The sequence below is a fragment of the Nicotiana tabacum genome, chromosome 24 (genome assembly GCF_000715075.1).
Source record: "Nicotiana tabacum cultivar K326 chromosome 24, ASM71507v2, whole genome shotgun sequence".
NCBI classification, from domain to species: domain Eukaryota; kingdom Viridiplantae; phylum Streptophyta; class Magnoliopsida; order Solanales; family Solanaceae; genus Nicotiana; species Nicotiana tabacum.
Window position 1 is genome coordinate 1,429,536 of NC_134103.1, and position 20,850 is coordinate 1,450,385.

Here is a 20,850-nt window from a genome sequence, read left to right on the forward strand (position 1 = left end):
TGTAGCCTCTACCAATCGATTATTATGCTTCTTGTCATCAATAGCCTCCTGAATGGCCCTGAATTGGAGTTCATAAACAGACCCTAGACTAGGGTTCACTGTAGCTCTAGATGCAGAAATCATTGTTCCATTGAGATCAGGTACCTTAGCTGCAGCTATTTGATGCCCTGGCCTCGCTGTATCATCTAAGAACTTTGTATGAGTGTTTTGAATAGGTCCAACCCCTTCTCTATCCATTGCATGATCAATAGTTTGTGAATAAGCAAGCCCATGTAACCTATGGTTTACTGTTCCATTACCTAACTCTTTCCTTGCAGCTTCTCTATCAGCATTCTCAGATGTTCTAGCATCCTTAGGTGAACCATTACCTGCTCCAATTGACCCTGTTTCATGTTGCCTTGTGGGTGTTTGTAAATCCACAAGCCTAATTTCTTGCGTATTAGGGTTTACTATAGACAATTCTACAATACCACCTTGTTTCTTAGCTCTTTGACTGCCATCTAGGGCATTATTGTTGGCATTCATGTTAGTATCATTGTTAAGCTCTTGCTCCTCTACTTCCTCCCCCCATGATGTTATTCTATCACTTGTAACTTCAATAGCTTCAATTCCCCTTGAATTATCATCTACAGTTTACGATGGTATCTCTTGACATGAATAATTAGTAGTAACATTTATATCTTTACGTGCAATTCCAAATATTCTAGTAACCCAATCAACAGATGAACTCAGAGAACACGGGATACACCCAAATATGAAGCAAAATAAGATGACACATATGAATAAGTGGAGTCTGGATCAAATAAGACTGATGCATCTCTATGACAAACCGAAACAGTACATGTGATAACAGAATCTGATGCAACTACCTCCGTCCTAGCATGAAGGGCATAATATCAGGCATGGCCTCCCCCTCTAAGGCGACCTCTACCTGTCTGACTTCCACCCCTAGCTGGTGGTGCAAGTGGAGTGGTAGTTGGTGCTGTAATGATAGCCTGAGGACCCGGTGGAGCACGCGGTACCTGAGATATCTGTGGAGGTGCACCCCTCCTGAATTTGGAGCAATGCCTCACCAAATGAAGAGTGTCACCACACTCAAAAAATGCTTTCAGAGGACGTGGCTGCATCTACTGGCTCGAACCTGATCGACTGGATTGACCACTGAAAGCACCCCGTACAGGAGGCACACTAGATACTGGCGGTACATAATAAGGACCCTGGGCCTAGTATGGCCGGAGCACCGCTGGCGGCTGGAAGTGCTGAACATGGCGACACATATATCCCCTGCCCTGATGAGTTGTCGCTGGGGAACGAGTACCACTATAAGTGCCAAACTCTCTAGACCTCTTGGTCTCTCTCTCCTCAATCCCGAGTCAGCATGCCCTCTAACCTCCTAGAAATCCCCACTACCTTCTGATACCCAATATCCATCTCCAACTCTTGAGCCATACTCAATCTGATGCTGGGGTTAAGCCCCTCAATAAACTGATGAACCCGCTCTCAAACAGTAGCAACCAAGGTCGGTGCATGTCTGGCCAAATCACTTAATCGAACCGCATACTCTGACACGGTCATAGAACCTTGGCGTAACTGCTCAAACTCTGCATGCCAAGCATCTCTGAGCCTCTGGGGAACGTACTCTCTCAAGAACATATCTGAGAACTGAGTCCAAGTTAGTGAAGCTGCCTTAGCCGGACTATCCAACTCGTATGCGCGCCACCACTGATAGGCACTCCTCTAAGTTAGAACACAGTGAAAGAAACCCCACTAGTCTCTGCAACACCCATAGCATGGAGGATACGGTGGCACTCCTCAAGAAAACCCTGGGCATCCTCTGACGCCAAGCCACTAAAAGTAGGAGGGTGGTACTTCTTATACCTCTCGAGTCTGATCTTCTCCGCCTTAGAAACTACTGCCCTAACCTCGGGTTGAACTAGAGCTACCAGCTGCATCTGTATGATCTCTAGATCATGGTCTACCCGAACCCGCTGCTCTAGGGTACCGGCGATGGGAGTCTGTGCTCCTCCCCCGATGCTCTAGGGTACCGGCAACGGGAGTCTGTGCTCCTCCCCCGGCCTGAGATATGGCAGGAGGAAGATGTATCAATCCTGCCTGAGCCAAGGTGTTGGTGCAGTAACAGGCATCTCAGGTGCCTGCCCTCCAACTGGAGCTGGTGGCTCATCTATAGTATCTCGTGCGGGTGCTCTGGACACACCACGTAGACGTCCTCGGCCTTTACCCCGGCCCCGACCTCTCGCAGCTCTAGCAGGGTGTACGGGTGTATGGTCATCCGATCCAGCTGTATGTGTCCTCACCATCTTGAGAGAATAGAAAGACACAAGTTTAGAGTTTGAAGTCAAAATCTCGCACGATAAAGAATCAAATAAAGTGAAACTATTCCTAACGGTTGCATCGCCTCCCGAACATAAGTACAGACGTCTTCGTACCGATCAGCGAGACTCTACTAAACCTGCTTGTGACTTATAACACCTATGAACCTAGAGCTCTGATACCAACTTGTCACGGGCCCAATTTCCCTCCGTACGATATCGTGATAGCACCTAGTATCTAAGACTAGGTAAGCCTAACAATTTGCAGAATAAATGAATAATAAACTGAACTCCAATCTCAACACATAATATATATAAATATAAAACTGCAAATTCATAATTATAACTCTCAAAACCCGGTAGAAAATAATTCATAAGCTTCTAAAGAAAATATTAAGTGTTTCTATACATCAGAGTCTAAAGAGAATAAGAAAATAACATAATAAGGATAGAAGGGGACTCCAAGGTCTGCGGACGCTGGCAGATATACCTTGAAGTCTCCACGTGCGGTCCAGCACACTGGTATCTAGTCTGGTAGGAATGTTTCCTTGCCTTCTGATGAGAATTAACATATTTGTCTTATGATGCTAAGATGCATACTTAGCCTAAATTGGACTTCTTAAGTCTCAACCTGTTAGTGTTAATTTATGTCAAACTTTGCAAACCTGTTCCTCCCCCTAACTCTCCCAATATGTGTTTGTTATGTGCTACTTTGCTAAATGTTGAAGTTCTACTGAACAAAGTCTTATAATCCGCTTGATTAGATGCTTTGTATCACCTAACTTTTATCCCTTTATCACTATCCACTCTCCTTAATTGCTACTCATGATATTTTGAACTCTTCATTCCTAGCCGGCTGAAAGCTAAGGCGATCTAGGTTCTATTATCGGCCTCCCTAGTGTGAGCATTTCTCAGGGTCCAATTGAGACCCTTGTGAACTCTTAAAAAAATTAAAATTGATAAACTTTTGATATTACTATGTCTGTGAAAGCTAGATATTTGTTCTTACTTCCAAGCATGATTTAATAACAAAATATTAGTTGATATCAAAGCTTTAAATATAAAAAAATTAATTGAATAACTATTTTGTTATTTAAAAGAAATACTCCTAAATCTTGATAAAGGACTCCTAAAACTGGAAAAAAAAAAGGAAAAATAAGGACTCCTAAACCATGAAAAGGTATGATATGGTGCGTTGAGAGTTTATAGAGGAGATGCTAAAAGGCAATGGGTTCCTAGCAAGCTGCATTCATTTGGTAATGGCATGTATCTTTTCTACATCCTTTTCTTCAAAGTGAATGGGGAGTGATGAGATGACGTACAAGATGTCGAGGATCAGCCAGCATTGGGAAAAGAACCCGGACAATAAGAGATTGCCTTGCCTGAATATGACGAAATTAAATACAAGATTTGTCAACTTCATTGTCAATAAAAAGCTACACAAGATTACGTAAAAAAAAAAAATTAACGAGGAAAAAAAATAAGCAAATGAAATAAAGTAAAAGAACAAGGAGACAGTAGTAGATCACTACATTGGTAGTGAATCTGGAAAGATGTGATCGACAAATAGTATAGACGCTTCAAAAGCTAATCATTGCAATTTCAAACATTTTTGTCACTATGATATTTTCATATAATAAAATTGAAGAATGAAAATTATAGATCAAAATAAATAAGTCAAATACAACAGGATATGTATATGTTAACATTTCAGCTGTCAGATACTGCAATTACATCAAATAGGTTTACCATAAGACTCGCTATAAACAAGAAAAATGACAAATTGAAACACAAAATTAAAAATAATTTCAAAAAACTCTTCCACAATCGTTAAGAAAGGAAAAAAATAGAATAATCACGTCGATACAAAAAAAATGGAGCACAAACTTCAGTATTATTACTAAAGTAATTTATAGTGGAGTCGAACAACGGATGGCATAATATCAGTTTAAATGAATAGATCAATCGAACTACTTAATCAAACGACAAATCTAAATAGGAAACCGAAAAATATCAAGTAAACAAAGGTGCAATAGTTTAATACTCAATCTCTACTAATGCATTTAACAGGCTATCGGTCGATGGGCTGGATTGGATAGTTAAAAAAAACTTTGAGCCCTAGGTTGTACCTCAAATGCACCGCTAGAACTCCACTTCAGTTGATTTATCTTGAGTCGAGGAATTACAACAGACAATACTGGCATTGCTGGCCTATATTTAGCTATCAATCTGTTTACATGAGCATAAATTACAACTCTTATAAAGAAAGAGAATCAATATCCCAAGAAATATAGTAATAATGACAAACTCTATCTTGATGCCCTTCCAGATGAAGTGAAACAAATGATTACTGATTCTTTCACTTTAATGGCGACTTTTACCTAGAGAATAAAGGAATATAGATTTATTGAGGCAAACACATACACAATTCAATTTCCAGAAATCTTTTTTTTCCTATTTTAAGAAAGGCATTCGCATTTTAAATAAAAATACCGCTGACGAGGCAATTGATTCCAGATGTGTCATGGGGTAATGGATCAGATGTTATGGCATAAATAGATACAGACTATGCAATTGCGAGAATTGAGAAAAAATATGAATAGGACAATGCCAAACACAAATTAGGGTTCGAGGAGACTATTGAATACAAATAACCAACAACAGAAAAGTAAAATAATATCGAAAGAACTGTTAGATTGCCAAACCATCGCAGGAACTTCCATTATAATACTCAAAAGTAGATTACTAAACCATCATAGTTTCTGTAAAAGATAATAAATACGATCAAAAAATAGATAACCGAAACTGCAAAAAAATACCCAATTTCACACTCCATAGTTTCTACTGCAGGTTTAGGGATTTGGCAGAGACTTACCTTGAATAGAAAGAGAAGAAAATTGTAGAACGATTTTTTATCAGTCACAGGTGATGAGCAAATCAGTTTGAACCGCATAATTTACTCTTCGAAAACAGAGAGAATGGCTTAGGGTTCTTTTTTCTGTTTCTTTTTCCTTTATTTGGGGAGGGGGTGGTGGAGGATGGGGTTGGGAAAAATAAAAGAGAGGGAAAAAGTAGCGCCTTAATGATTTGTTGATTAATTTAGTTTTACAGCCGAATATTATACTTTTAAAGGAGCAAATATTTTTTCCTCGTTAATGCTAAACTAAAAATTGACTTTAACGACCGGAGAAAATATTAGTCGTGATTAGTACACTTATAACGACCAGATTCATGTCCTTTCGTTAAAAAGTGGTCGCTAAAGATCAAGTTTCTTGTATTTCATATTCTCAATATTAAATATTTTTTTAGTTAAGCTTGTGGCTCGAATTTTAAAAAATTAAATTTAATAAACTTTTGATATTACTATGTCTGTGAAAGCTAGATATTTGTTCTTACTTCCAAGCATGATTTGATAACAAAATATTAGTTGATATCAAAGCTTTAAATATAAAAAATTTAATTGAATAACTATTTTGTTATTTAAAAGAAATACTCCTAAATCTTGATAAAGGACTCCTAAAACTGGGAAAAAAAAGAAGGAAAAATAAGGACTCCTAAACCATGAAAAGGTATGATATGGTGCGCTGAGAGTTTATAGAGGAGATGCTGAAAGGCAATGGGCTCCTAGCAAGCTGCATTCATTTGGTAATGGCATGTGTCTTTTCTACATCCTTTTCTTCAAAGTGAATGGGGAGGGATATGGTTATTTTACTAGGAGAAGGGAATTGAGGCAAAGTGATCCGATGTCACCCCTCCTGTTTGTAATGGTTAGGGACTAATTATCCAGAATTATGGAAGAATGATTCAATTGACAAATTTTTGACTTCATCCTGTGTAAAAGGCAAAAGCTGACTCATTTAATATTTTATGACGATCTAATAATTTTTTGCTAAGGGAATATTAGCTCTGTTAACAGAGTTATGAAAGCATTAAAATAATTTTCAGAGGTGACTGGCTTGATAGCAAATGTGGATAAATCTAGTCTGTTTGTGGTTGGGGTGGATGCAGAAATGAAGGAGAAGATAATAGAGATGACTGGATTTGCAATAGGAACATTCCCAATACGATACTTGGGATTACCACTTTCGCCTAAGAAGTAGAACAAGATGAAATGTCATCAACTGACTATGAAGATTACTGAGAAAATTAGAACATATTCAGCTATCTTATGCAGGTAAATTACTAGTCATAAACTATGTGTTGTTTTCATTACATAATTTCTTGGGAGTAATATTCATCCTCTCACAGAGTGTGCTAAAAGAGGTCGATAAGAAGTGTAGAGAGTTTCTATGGGAAGTACTGCAGAACAGAAGAAGGTTTCTTTAGTTGCTTGGGATAAAATCTGTAAACCAAAAACACAAGGGGGTTTGAATGTTAAAGGGTATAGGAATTTGAAGCAACAGTGAAAACATTGGTGTGGATGATAATGGAGAAAGCGGACAACCTATGGTGAAGTGGGTGCATGGTATATATATGAACAATGGTATAAATTTTTGGGAGCATCAGGCACCATCGGACAATAACTGGTACTGAAGATGACTCAACAAGCTAAAACTGGGTATGACAAATTGGTACCATAATAGAAGGTATTGCCTAACTGTTAATGGGCACTACTCTATAACCAAAGGGTACTTGAACATAATAGGATATTCTCCTAAGTTACAAGCAGCTGGGCTAGTGTGGAGCAAAGTAATGCTCCAAAAATACAGGTTCATAGTGTGGCTTGCTTTGCAAGGGAGGCTTATGACAAAAGATAGATTGCGAGATATGGGAATACACTGCGACAACACAATATGTGAAATGTGTGATGAAGGCAGTATTGAGAATGCAGTACATTTATTTTATGAATGTACCTGGTTTGTGCAGCTATGGACAATGGTAAATCAATGGAGTGGTCTCAGTATACGACTTTTAGAGGTGGCAGATACCATGCACAACATCAATAGAAAACATTGGAGACTCTTTAAGAAAAAGATCATGGCAGCGATATATGGAGCATGAATCTACCAAATATGGCAAGCACGAAATTGGAGACACTTTAGAGGACAAAATGTAAATAATAGTTTTATTTTACAACAAATACAAAGTGTAATAAAAGAGAGAGTTTATATGTTGAGGGGAACTAAAGAAGCGAGGAAAACTAGATTTCTAATTGATAGGATATGTAGCTAGTAGTTGGGTATTTTGAGAGGTGTTTGCGGCTCAATTACTGGTGCTATAATAGTATTGAGTGCTCTCTGTGTGTAAATTGATGGGTGGTTGTCTGGTAATATATTCACATCTTATTACCAAAAAAAATCATAAAAAGGAAAATAAGGATTAATAAACCAAAAACCCCAACGGGTGAGGAGAGTGAGGCTCTGGCGATTGCGACGACTTACGCACGAAGCTCTCGCGGGCCTTTAATGGCTTCTGCGGCTACTGGCCAGCCTCATCCTAAGGCTGGTTAGTCATCCCTAGCATCCCCACAGCCCCAAACAACAATTACCAGCCCTAATCCAATCCAGAACTACGCCAAATCATTACAACCAGCGACATTAAATGCTCTCATGCAATCGCAGCCTATCGTAGCCCTAAAACCAATTGAATATCTTCATGGGGAACCAATCGTGAGATAAAAAAAACAGGAGGTTCGTCAATCTATTGCTCAACAAGGATTGCACCTGGTAGTCCTGGGCAAATTCTCGTATGGTAAGCTTGTTATTCAATAACTACGTAAAGTTATCCCTATACAATGTGAGTTAAAAGGTCCTTGCTCAGTTAGTTTAATCGAGGATAGTCATGTGTTAATTAAGCTTTCATTAATGGAGAATTATATTTACTTGTTATCAAAGCCACCTTTTTATTTGAAGATACAAGGTGAGATGTGGTAGATGAGATGTACTAAATAGAATCCATGGTGGAAAACTGATGAAGAGACACATGTAACTATCGCCTGCATTTCTTTTCAAGATTTAACTTCAAACTTCTTTGGTAAGGAGTTTATTTTTTCATTGGCAAGGGCAGTAGGAAGGCTATTATATGTGGATTTGGTTACTCAGAATGGTACTCGACCAAGTTGTGCCAAGGTGAAGGTTGAGGTGAATTTGCTTTCAACTTTTCCTCAAAGAATCAAGATAGTAGAGGAGGAGGATGAGACTGGGCCAGAAGAATCCAAGTGGATCAAGATTAGGTATAATTACATGCCTAAATACTGTAAAACATGTAAGAAACAAGGTCACAAAGAAGCTGAATGTTGGGTTATTAATCCTGAGCTGAGGCAGTTTGAGGAACAAGGCAATGACAAAGGGAAATAAGAGGATGTAGTTGGCATAGCAGCAACTTCAACCAAAGTGTTAACAAGTGGCAAAGTATTTGGAAAACCTATTTCTAATCAGGCTAGACAAGAATGGATGTAAAGAAGGAAGAGTAGGTATCAAAGAGACAAAAGAGGGTACATAATTGAGGAAGTTCCGGTAATTAAGCAAAACAAGTCAACCGGGAAGGAGAAGGAGGTACTTGTAACCAAGAATGCTTTTGATATATTAGCCAATTTGAAGAGGATAATAATGCACTAGTAGTGCATGATCAATAAGAGGATGCAAATTCAAAGGAAGCAGGCAAATCTACTCCTAGGGCAGCTGGAAAATTTAATACTAGTCCTAAGGAGAAGAGGATTCAAAATAGAACTCTTGAGGAAAGACCTAATCCTAGTGGTGCTGGGATTGTCAATAATAATGTTATGATAGTGGTGGAGCAGAAGGATCAAGTACCAAGGCAAAAAGTAGTAAATTCAAACGGGAAAGAAGATGCATTACCTACTAATCCTACTGGAACAGGGATTCAAACATCGGCAGGTAATTCCAGCCCTAATCTTAATGTTTTTGGGAATGAGATGGATATAAGAAAGGAAATTCGAGCCACAAGCTTAACTAAAAAAATATTTAATATTGAGAATATGAAATAAATTAAAGAGAATTGTTGATAAGATTTAATAACATCAATGGTTGTACTAATATAAACATTCCCAAAGTGATATGTCATAACGATTTTCTTGTTACTCTTAACATAGAATTCTTATTGGATAAAAATTATAATTACATTTAAATATTTAAAACTTGGGCTGAGCTATTATTAAAATTTGAATCAACAAAAATAAATTCGTTAAAGAACAAATAATTAAATCTTTAAAATTAATAAACAAAAATAAGTCTTTAAACACTACAAGAAAATAGGTCTACGACGGTATTTTTTAAATGTCGTGTTGAGTCACATAAATATCACAAAATTATTTACCGACATTTATTTGACATTTATATCAAATGTCATAAATTTTGGTGTCGGAAATTTTCCGACATTTACATTAATATTGGCAAATAAATGGTTATATTTATCTACTGACTTCTATCAAAATGTCACCTATTTGAACTAGGGTTGTGCATGGATCGGATTGGATTGGATTTAGCATATTTCAGATTGAAATTTCGGATTTCAGATTCTATAAAATGCACTCCGAATCCGATCCGAATTAATATCGGATCGGATCAGATTTTAAAGTTCGGATCGGATAAATATTTCGGATTTTCGGATCGGATTATACATATTACTAAGGGTATTGCTAGTCTAATCGACTAATGCATTTGCTTTATCTGCTTATTTTGTGTTTTATGCCTTTAAGTTGCAAAACTCATACTCAAATTGAAGACCACAATGGCACACCCCATACTCCTTTCCTTTATCCTTTTTTGCGTTTTCCATTTGTGGTATTGGTAGTAATAGCAAAAAGATTTTCCTTGTAAATCTCCGAACTCTAACGTGGATGGCTTGTCTTTGACCAAATCAGATTTGGTGCAGAAAAGTTAATACGAGGACATCATTGCTAATTTAGCAAAAAAGGGACAAAGAAAAAGACCAAAAACGGTAGTAGCAGTAAATTGTGCAGGAAAAATAGTTCATCTCCGAACCAGAGAAGAGTCATACGAAGCGAGCAGCAGTCTCGGAACACAGAAGAGACAGATCTCTGAAGAGAAAATGAAATAAGACCTAACCTAACCCTAAAATTAAAGTTTAGTATTTATACTTGCCCTAATAATTTCGGATTTCAGATCGGATCGGCTTAAAATTATATCAATCCGAATCCGATCCGAATATCCGAAATTTTAATAAACATAATCCGAAATCCGATCCAAATATCTAAAATCCGAAATTGAACGGATCGGTTCGGATTTCGGATATCCGGTCCAAATGCACGGCCCTAATTTGAACATAAGTTCAATACAGTTGCGATATATAAAGAAATGTCAGCAAATCTTATTCGCCATTTCTACATACATAGAAATGTCGGTAAATTATTTTTAGTCAGCGGCTTTGTTCTTTATATACGTAGAGAACATTAACTTTTTATCCATTTCACAATCATGCATATAATTTTGATATTACAATGTCATACACTGCAATAGAAATTTGAATTAAAACAAAAGAGTCACTTATACATTATTTTTATAAATCTTACATCACCATTCCGTAATGGTTCTCATAGAGTATAAATTTTTCTCCTTGTACATTTTCAGAACCAGTTGAATGCTAACTATAAATAAACTCCAATGCTGACTACAAGAACATTGATTCACAACAGTTCACTCAGCGAGCCTCCGTACAAAGAGGCAACTGGAACCCTTTGCACAAGAATGTCCTCTTCTTGACTCTAATTTATGTGGGGCTCATATTAAAGAAAAAAAAATGGGAGGTGCCTAATTTTGTTGACAACTTTGTTGAAGAAAATGGGAGGTGCCTAACTTTGTTGACAACTGTGTTGAAGAAAATGAGACTTTGTTGAAAAATTATAGGACTAAATTAACAACAAGACATCTTCTTTGTAGTAGTTGAATGGCATCTCTTACTATAAAAAGAGGCTTCCATTCTTCATTTCAAATACACCAAAATAAGAGAGAAGTTAGAGAGAGTAATCCACAAATTGTAATCTGTGAGATAAATAGTGAATGTGAGTAATATTGTAGTGAAGTATTTTAAATAAAAAGTGTTATTTCTTTCAAGATTGTAGTAGTCTCTTGACACTACTAAGTTGTAATATTATAGTGGTTATATTGCTCCGCTCGGGTATTGTATTTTACCCATTAAAAGAGTTGGTGTCGTTGTTACTCTCTTGTGTTATTATTATTTGTCGTGGATATTATTTCTGGGCGGGATTATTATTTTTTCCAACAACGTGGTATCAGAGCCATGGCAAATAATGGTACGTTATCTTTTCAGTACCCCCGTCTCACAAAAAATAATTATGAGAAATGGTGTCTACGTATGAAAGTCATTCTTGGTTCTCAGGATGTATGAGAAATCGTAGATAGAGGGTATGCAAAACCCGATAATGAGTAAGCTCTGCCTCAAAATGAAAAATATGTCTTGGCAAAGACAAGGAAGAAAGATCAACAAGCCCTCACGCTCATCCATCAATATTTGGATGATGCCATGTTCGAGAAGGTGGCAGATGCTACCACCTCAAAGGAAGCTTGGGATATTTTACAAAATTTTCTTCAAGGAGTTGACAAGGTGAGGAAGGTAAAAATTCAAACTCTAAGGGCTGATTTTGAAGTTTTAAAAATGAAAGAATCCGAATGCATTTCAAACTCTAAGGGCTGGTAGAAAGGATCCTTCGCACTTTAACACCTAAATTTGATTTTGTGGTGTGTGATATTGAGGAGTCTAAAGATTTAGACTCTATGATGGTAGAGCAATTGGAGGGTTCTTTACAGGCCCATGAAGAAAAGATCAAGAGGAGACAAGAAATGCCATTGGAGCAACATCTTAAAACTCAGGCATCCTTCAAAGATTATGGAGGTGAAAAGATCTATCGAAGGAATGGACGGGGACGAGGTCGTGACAGTCATGGAAGAAGACAAGGATGATTGCAGATCGTGATATTTGGATAATGGAGCAAGCAATCATATGTGTGGATGCAAAGAGAAGTTTGTGGAGATCAATAAAATGGTGAGAGGTAATGTATCCTTTGGAGATACCTCAAAGATTCAAATTGAAGGGATATGTACGATTCTGATCTCCTGTAAAGATGGTAGTCACAAGTTAATTCAAGATGTTTATTATGTCCCAAAATTAAAAAGTAATATTTTGAGTTTGGGCCAACTTCTTGAAAAGGAATATGACATCCACATGAAAAATATGCATCTTTGGCTTAGAGATTCAAGTGAAATTCTAATTGCTAAAGTGCATATGGCTAAGAATAGATTATTCTCTCTGAATCTTAAGACAATTGATGCAAAGTGTTTGAAGGTTAATGTGCAAGATGAATCATGGTGTTGGCACATGCGATTTGGGCACTTAAATTTTGAAGCGCTCAAATCAATGGGAGAAAAGAACATGGTGCATGGGATACCATCAATAAGCCATCCCAATCAATTGTGTGAAGCTTGTCTTCTTGGAAAACATGCAAGGAGGAGTTTTCCAAAGGAGGCCATGTCAAGATCAACCAAGCCGCTTGAGCTTGTTCACACTGATGTGTGTGGACCAATCAATCCACCTTCCTTTGGTAAAAGTAAATACTTTCTACTTTTCATTGATGACTTTAGTAGAAAGACTTAGGTTTATTTCTTGAACCAAAAATCTAAAGCTTTTGCTGCTTTTAAAATTTTTAAAGTACTTGTAGAAAAAGAAAGTGGCTATGAAATAAAAGCTTTAAGGTCCGATAGAGGAGGCGAATTCACTTCAAAAGAATTTAATGACTGTTGTAAATCTCATGAAATTTGTTTCCCTCTAACAGTACCTTATTCACCCCAACAAAATTGAGTTGTAGAGAGAAAGAATCGAACGATTCTTAATATGGCTAAATGTATGTTAAAAGCTAAAAATATGCCCGAGGAATTTTGGGCAGAAGCTGTATCTTGAACAACAGGTCTCTAACAAAGAATGTTAGAGATAAAACCCTTCAAGAAGCATGGAGTGGAAGAAAGTCAAGTGTCAAGCACTTGAGAATCTTTGGGGGCATAGCTTATGCTCATGTGCCACATCAAGGGAGAGCGAAGCTTGACGATCGAAGTGTCAAGCATGTGTTTGTTGGCTATGATACGAGTTCAAAAGGCTACAAGCTATACAATCCAAGTAGCGGCAAGATGGTAGTAAGTCGTGATGTTGAATTTGATGAAGAATTGCCATGAAAGTGGGAAGCTCAGGAAGAAACTACATATGATTTTCTTCCATACTTTGGTGATGAAGAAGAACCAGAGACCGTGGAACCTGTACAAGATACAAATCCACCTCCTTCTCCAACAAATGTTGCATCTCCATCTTCTCAAGAAAGTTCAAATGAACAACCACAAAGGACAAGGAGTATTCAAGAGCTCTATGAGGACACAGAGGAAGTTACTAATTTTGATTATTTATATTGTCTCTTTGATGATAGTGAACCAATGAACTTTGACGAAGTTGTTGAAGACAAATGGTGGAGACAAGCCATATAGGAGGAGATCGAGTCAATAGAGAAGAACAAAACTTGGGAGTTAACAACACTTCCCAAGGGTTATCGAGCAATTGGAGTTAAATGGGTATACAAGGCTAAGAAGAATGCTGATGGAGATGTGGAGAGATACAAGGCACGACTTGTGGCTAAAGGCTACAAGCAAAGTCAAGGCATTGACTATGAAGAAGTCTATGCACCTGTTGCCCGCATGGAGATGATTCGTTTGCTTATCTCTTTGGCGGCGCAAATGAAGTGGAAGATCCATCAACTAGATGTCAAGTCAGCTTTTTTGAATGGCTATCTTGAAGAAGAAGTCTATGTTGAATAACCATTGGGCTTTGTGGTCAAAAACCATGAAGATAAAGTATTGCGGTTGAAGAAAACTTTATATGGATTAAAGTAAGCCCCACGAGCATTGAATAGTTGCATCGACAAGTATTTTCAAGACAATGGGTCTACTCGTTGTCTCCATAAATATGCTCTTTACCTTAAAGTTTATACTAATGGAGATATCTTACTTGTTTGTCTTTATATTGATGATCTTATTTTCACGGGTAATAACCCAAGTTTGTTTGAAGCTTTTAAGAAAGATATGTCTCGTGAGTTCGAGATGACAGATGTAGGGCTCATGTCATACTACTTGGGCCTAGAAGTGAAGCAGATGGAGGATGGAATTTTCATCTCTCAATAAAGCTATACAAAGGAGATCTTGAAGAAGTTCAACATGCTCGATTGCAATCCCGTGAACACACCGATGGAGAGTGGGACAAAATTGTCCAAGTTTGATGAAGGAGAAAATGTGGATCCCACATTTTTCAAAGTCTTGTGGGAAGTTTGAGGTGCTTGACTTGTACCAGGCCAGATATACTCTTTTCAGTTGGAGTAGTAAGCCGCTTCATGGAAGCTCCTACGTCCACCCATTTGAAAGTCACTAGAAGAATTTTTCGTTACCTAAAAAGTACGATCGAGTTTTGATTATTTTATTCTTCTTCTAATGATTTCAATCTTATGGGATTTTGTGATAGTGATTATGCGGGAGATATTGATGATAGAAAAAGCACAACTAGCTTTGAGTTTTTCTTGGGTAATTCTGTTATTTTTTGGAGTTCAAAGAAACAGTTCATAGTTACTCTCTCGACTTGTAAAGCCGAATATATAATAACAACATCATGTACCTGTCATGCTATTTGGCAAAGAAGATTATTGAAGGAGCTCAATTTGCTACAAATTGAAGCTACAAAGATTTGTATTGATAACAAATCTGCACAGGCACTCGCCAAGAATCCAGTGTATCATTATCGAAGCAAGCATATAGATACAAGATATCACTTCATCAGAGAGTGCATTGCCAAGAACGAAGTCAAGCTCAAATATGTGAAGTCTCATGATCAGGCTGCAGATATCTTTACAAAACCTCTTAAGTTTGAGGATTTTCAGAGATTAAGATCAAGTCTTGGAATGAAAAAGAAAAATCAAAATTAAGGGAGAGATTTGTGGGGCTCATATTAAAGAAAAACAAAGAAGAAAATGGGAGGTGCCTAACTTTGTTGAAGAAAATGGGAGGTGCCTAATTTTTTTGACAACTTTGTTGAAGAAAATGGGAGGTGCTTAACTTTGTTGACAATTTTGTTGAAGAAAATAGGAGGTGCCTAACTTTGTTGAAATATTATAGGACTAAATCAACAACAAGACATCTTCTTTGTAGTAGTTGAATGGCATCTCTTACTATAAATAGAAGCCTCATTCTTCATTTCAAATACACCAAAATAAGAGAGAAGCAATAGAAATTAGAGAGAGTAATCCACAGATTGTAGTCTGTGAGATAAATAGTGAGTGTGAGTAATATTGTAGTGAAGTATTTTAAATAAAGAGTGTTATTTCTTTCAAGATTGTAGTAGTCTTTTGACACTACTAAGTTGTAATATTATAGTGGTTATATTGCTCTGCTCGGATACTGTATATTACCCATTAAAAGAGTTAGTGTCGTTGTTACTCACTTGTGTTATTATTATTTGTCGTGAATATTATTCCTGGGCGGGATTATTATTTTTCCCAACAATTTTTGCATATCAACCTAACATAAAACCAGTAAAGACATAAATTAGAAGTTAAAAAAGATTAGGTAACAAAAATCAGTTAGCAAGCAACTTCTATAGAAATTATATGGCAAATGGTATCACATGCAATGTTAGAACCTGTGCAGCGTAAGAACTTCCATCGTACAAACAAAGATGAACAATGAACTTACTTATCAAAAAGAAAAACACAATAAGAAACTTCAAGTCTTCCAGAAATACAAGCCACAAATGTAAACAAGTGATCCATTAAGTAAGAAAATGCAAAAGGTGCTTGAACACACATACATCTGTTCAATTAAAATAAATGCAACATAGAAGGAAAATTGTTTTCCTCTTCCTACTCCCTTTAACTATAAGCATGACATTTTAGTTGAAGAGTTTGCATGATGTTATGTTAAAATCATTTGCGTAGATTGATATCTTTCACATAGGAAATTTTTAACGGGTTAACGGTATATTTGATAAGAAAATTGAGTAATTCGCCCCCAAATTGTTAACTCGTTAATTATAAAATTTTAATCTGTTCATCGGCCATTACCGCGATAACCCGATACCAATAAGCAATAAGCCAATAAGCCGTTTTGCGGTTCGGTTAACGATTAATTACGGTTTTGAACACTTACCTTTAGTATTGCCAACTATTATGCTTGTTGTGTGATTTCAAACAATTGACATTTTCCCCTCCTGCTCTACATACGATTTTTTTTGCCCAATGACATTTTTAGTTTCTATCTTGTAGTACCTTTTATGTTATCTATAATATTTTTATTTTTGTATCTAGGTGTTTACCTATAATTTCAATAATATTATATGTTATTATGGAATTAAATTAAGTTTATTAACATTATTAAGAGGAAAAACTTTATTATGAATTTTTACAAAATCTGTTGCTTACTTTTTATAATTGTTATTTTAGTATTTGTGCATAAAGTATGTGTGTATGTCTCTCGAGGTGTGTTTTATTGAAATTCTACTTTTTCTTTTATTGTCACTTGCGTATATAAATTTTTAAATTTTGATTTTCATTAATGAGATTTTTTATAAAATTGGGATCCCCTTTTTTTCCGATCAAATTTAGGATTCTTTTTTCTTTTCTTTTTTTCCGGATCAAATTGGGATTCTTTTTTTGTTTTTCTTTGTTGGGGTCGAACTAGGATTCTCCACCCGTGGGGCCTGAGGCCTATAAAAAGGGACTATAGGTGTACTTGCAAATTCATCACACACAGACACACTTGCAAATTTTGATTTTTGCGGTTTGTATCGTCAAAAATAATGGTGGCGGCAGCGGTGGCGGCAGAGGCGGCGGCGGAGACAGTTGCAGTTCCATTGTTGATGCTAGCAGAGGAGGAGGAAAAGAAAGGAATTCGTGAGTTTTGGGACTTGTCAAAGGGTGTCACCTATAGTATGAGCTTCCCCGAACTGGTGGGGAAGTGCTGCTTGGGTGTGGGATTTCCAGGTTGGCTTTTCACGGCGGACGAACAAGGTCACATGAATCTCTTCCATCTCTTCTCGCGTTCCCTAATTAACCTCCCAGACATGGACATGTTGGAGGGTTTTGATTACGAGGATGAAAAGGGTAATTGTGCTCTTTATGTCGAAAAAGCAGTGATTTCTTTGGATCCTCTAATCTCAAAAGAAGACTATGTTTTGGCCCTAATTCAAGGGTATCCTCGGACTTTTGCTTTTTGGAGGCCAGGAAGCAAGTGCTTTACCAGTGTATCAGAGACTGTACCCGAATGCGCCTATTCTGACATCACTTGGGATGATGGGCAGTTCTATGGTGTTGATTTTTGGGGCAACGTTATCATCTTCGACTTCAGATCAGGAAATTATCCAATGTCCGCAAGAGTTGTGAGATCAGAGATACCTCCTGAGATAATGAGAGGAAACCTAGTTTACATCGTCTATTCAATGGGTGAACTATTAGTGATCAATCGAGACGGAGCTTATGAGGACGATGATACTGGGATTTATGGGGCTAAACATTTCCATGTGTACAATATTAATGATATTGATGGCACTACTCCTAGTTATTCCGAGGTTAAAGACTTGGGGAATAGGGCATTGTTCGTTGGCAATAGTGCAACTGTGGCTGCTGTTGAACACTTAGCTCATGGGAATGGGATCCAGGGCAACCATATTTATTACACAGATAATTGTACAGACACATACTTCAATCTTGAACAAGGTGGTGGCAAAGACATGGGCGTATACAACTTGCTTGATGGAACCATTGTGCCTCACTACACTGGTCAATCTTACCACAAACTCACTCCACCTCTTTGGATTTTCAGCAAGCAACTCTCCCTCTCTTGATTTGGACTAGGTTATTTAGTGTGCCATTTGCTCTATAATAATTATTTAGTTTACTTTTACTATTGCTTTGTCTTTACTTTGATTCCTAGCTTTCTTTACTGAATGAAAGTATTATTTTTTCTAATTTTGCCAACCGATCCCTTGTAGATATCATGTAAATATATATTAAAATATTAATGTATAATATACATATTTTTATATATAATCAATGTATATTTTTTATATATTTAACTAGCGAATGTAATTATTTTTAGCCGACCGTCCAAATATATTGGAGCGGGTCAGGGTCGTTGGATATTTTAAAAGATACATGTGGGTATATTTAATACAAATAGTACAAGTGGCGGATTAAGAAAATGCCACATGGCGAAATTAAAGTAAAAAAATTGACCAGGTTAGTATGTCATATATAGGGGTAAGTTTGAGCTAAAAAACAAATGTTATGGGCATTAACGGAAGGTATTTCTGAGCTATTTTCAACACGTTAAGGGTATTGTTGGCCCTTCTGTTAGATATAGAGGTAAGTTTGAGCCCAAAAACTAACGTTAAGGGCATTTATGACCCAATAAGTGGAAGGAGGCCAAAATTGAGTCATTTTCAATACCTTAGGGGCATTTTTGGCCCTTTTCCGTATATAAAAATATGTATATTATACACTAATATTTTAATATATATTTTACATGATATTATTTTTAGGAGAAATTATACGGTGTAGTTTTCTCTTCAAATTTTGCAAATCTTAATAAGTTTAACAAATATAAATTTTAATTTGCAAATATAAAAATGATAATGTTCTATTTATATGATTCTAAAGGAGAAGAAAATAAACAGATGGAAAGAAAATTATTTAAAACCTTTAATTATATACATATCCAACTGCATAGCACATTAATGGACTTCACATGATCTTTTCAATGAGAACTAATAGTGTTTTAATATATAACGATAGAGCTAAAATATTAACAAAAACCGTCGTTCCATTGTCAAATTTGCTTAATAAATTCGAGTTATAGATCATAATTAATAGGAAAAACTACACCTTATAATTTCTCCTAAAAATAATATCATGTAAATATATATTAAAATATTAATGTATAATATATATATTTTTATATATAATCAATATATATTTTTTATATATTTAACTAGCGAATGTAATTATTTTTAGCCGACCGTCCAAATATATTGGAGCGGGTCAGGGTCGTTGGATATTTTAAAAGATACATGTGGGTTTATTTAATACAAATAGTACACGTGGCGGATTAAGAAAATGCCACATGGCGAAATTAAAGTAAAAAAATTGACCAAGTTAGTTATGTCATATATAGGGGTAAGTTTGAGCTAAAAAATAAATGTTATGGACATTTGCGGACCAAAAGGTTAACGGAGGGTATTTCTTAGCTATTTTCAATACGTTAGGGGTATTGTTGGCCCTTCTGTTAGATATAAGGGTAAGTTTGAGCCCGAAAACTAACGTTTAGGACATTTATGACCCAGTAGGTGAAAGAAGAGCAAAATTGAACCATTTTCAATACCTTAGAGGTATTTTTGGCCCTTTTCCGTTCTATCTATTCCAAAAGTAAGGTCAAGAGCCCATCGTCCCCTATCTTTTTCTCTAAATAAATCATACAACCATTCAATACTTTACTGGTCATTGAAGATCAACACGAAAAATGTCGAACACAATTCACCCATATATACCAATATCAATAATCTTGCTGCAAAGAATTAAAAAAACAAGAACAGAAGAAGAAAAAAAGATGTCTCACTACTCACAGCGATAACAACAAGATATTCCATGAAAACATCAAACAATCCATTTGATAATAGTGACATTTCCGGCGGAGCTTCACAATAAGAAACATGGCAGAAAAGCTTTAAACAAACACACCTCTCTGTTCATTAATTCCACAAAATTCAGTCCACTCCAAAGTTTTGTACATCCTTTATACTGTCTTTAATAAAAATTAGTGCTAATATTTCATAAATCCAACTACAACTAACAATACTTAAAAGCAAACACATATAGAGAGGAAAGAAATAAAGCTAACACTTTAAAGGAGTTCAAACATCCATTCATAGTCAAATAAGAGGACAATAGGAATAGGCAGACGCACCTAATAATTGCAGAACAGCAGTAGACGACCAAATAAAAGTCTAAAATGAGGAATGGAGCTCAGTGTCAAGACCCAATTCTCTTATAGGTCGTGATGACGCCCAACGCCGCCGCTAGGCAAGCCAACAGTGAACTAACCACATGATTTCTCTTTTTAATAAATATCCAAGTAATTAAATTTTCCTTAACTAAAAGATTTACCAAAACAACTGTTTTAAATAAATAAAACTAAGCAACTGAGTAATCATAACCATAGAAAATAATCCAAAATCACAAGTCTGCTAGTGTATGCCAAGACCTAGTGTCACAAGTATATGAGCACTAATAGATTATACAAAACTCTAGCTACTATCTGAAATGAAAATAGACAGAAATGTATGTAAAGGAGAGACTCTAGGTGCCGCGGAACGGCTCAGGAAGTAGCTCATCACTAGGCCTCCGAGTAACGAGGATGCGCGGCGGTGTAATCGCCAGATGCACCTGCCTCAGATCCTGCACGGTTAGTGCAGAAGTGTAGCGTGAGTACATAAACAACATGTACCCAGT

At 36.5% G+C, this 20,850-nt stretch overlaps 2 protein-coding genes across 2 annotated transcripts; both read left to right on the plus strand.

Moving 5' to 3' along the window:
- Window positions 1–8,134: 8,134 nt before the first annotated feature.
- On the plus strand, window positions 8,135–8,626 carry LOC142178602 (uncharacterized). Its single transcript, XM_075248459.1, has 2 exons — window positions 8,135–8,189; window positions 8,283–8,626. Exons 1-2 carry the CDS (start codon window positions 8,135–8,137, stop codon window positions 8,624–8,626), a joined length of 399 nt encoding a protein of 132 aa, XP_075104560.1.
- Window positions 8,627–17,144: 8,518 nt separating this feature from the next.
- LOC107793413 (F-box protein SKIP23-like) lies at window positions 17,145–18,188 on the plus strand. The gene has a single exon (XM_016615758.1). It carries the CDS (start codon window positions 17,145–17,147, stop codon window positions 18,186–18,188), a length of 1,044 nt encoding a protein of 347 aa, XP_016471244.1.
- The last annotated feature ends 2,662 nt before the right edge of the window (window positions 18,189–20,850 follow it).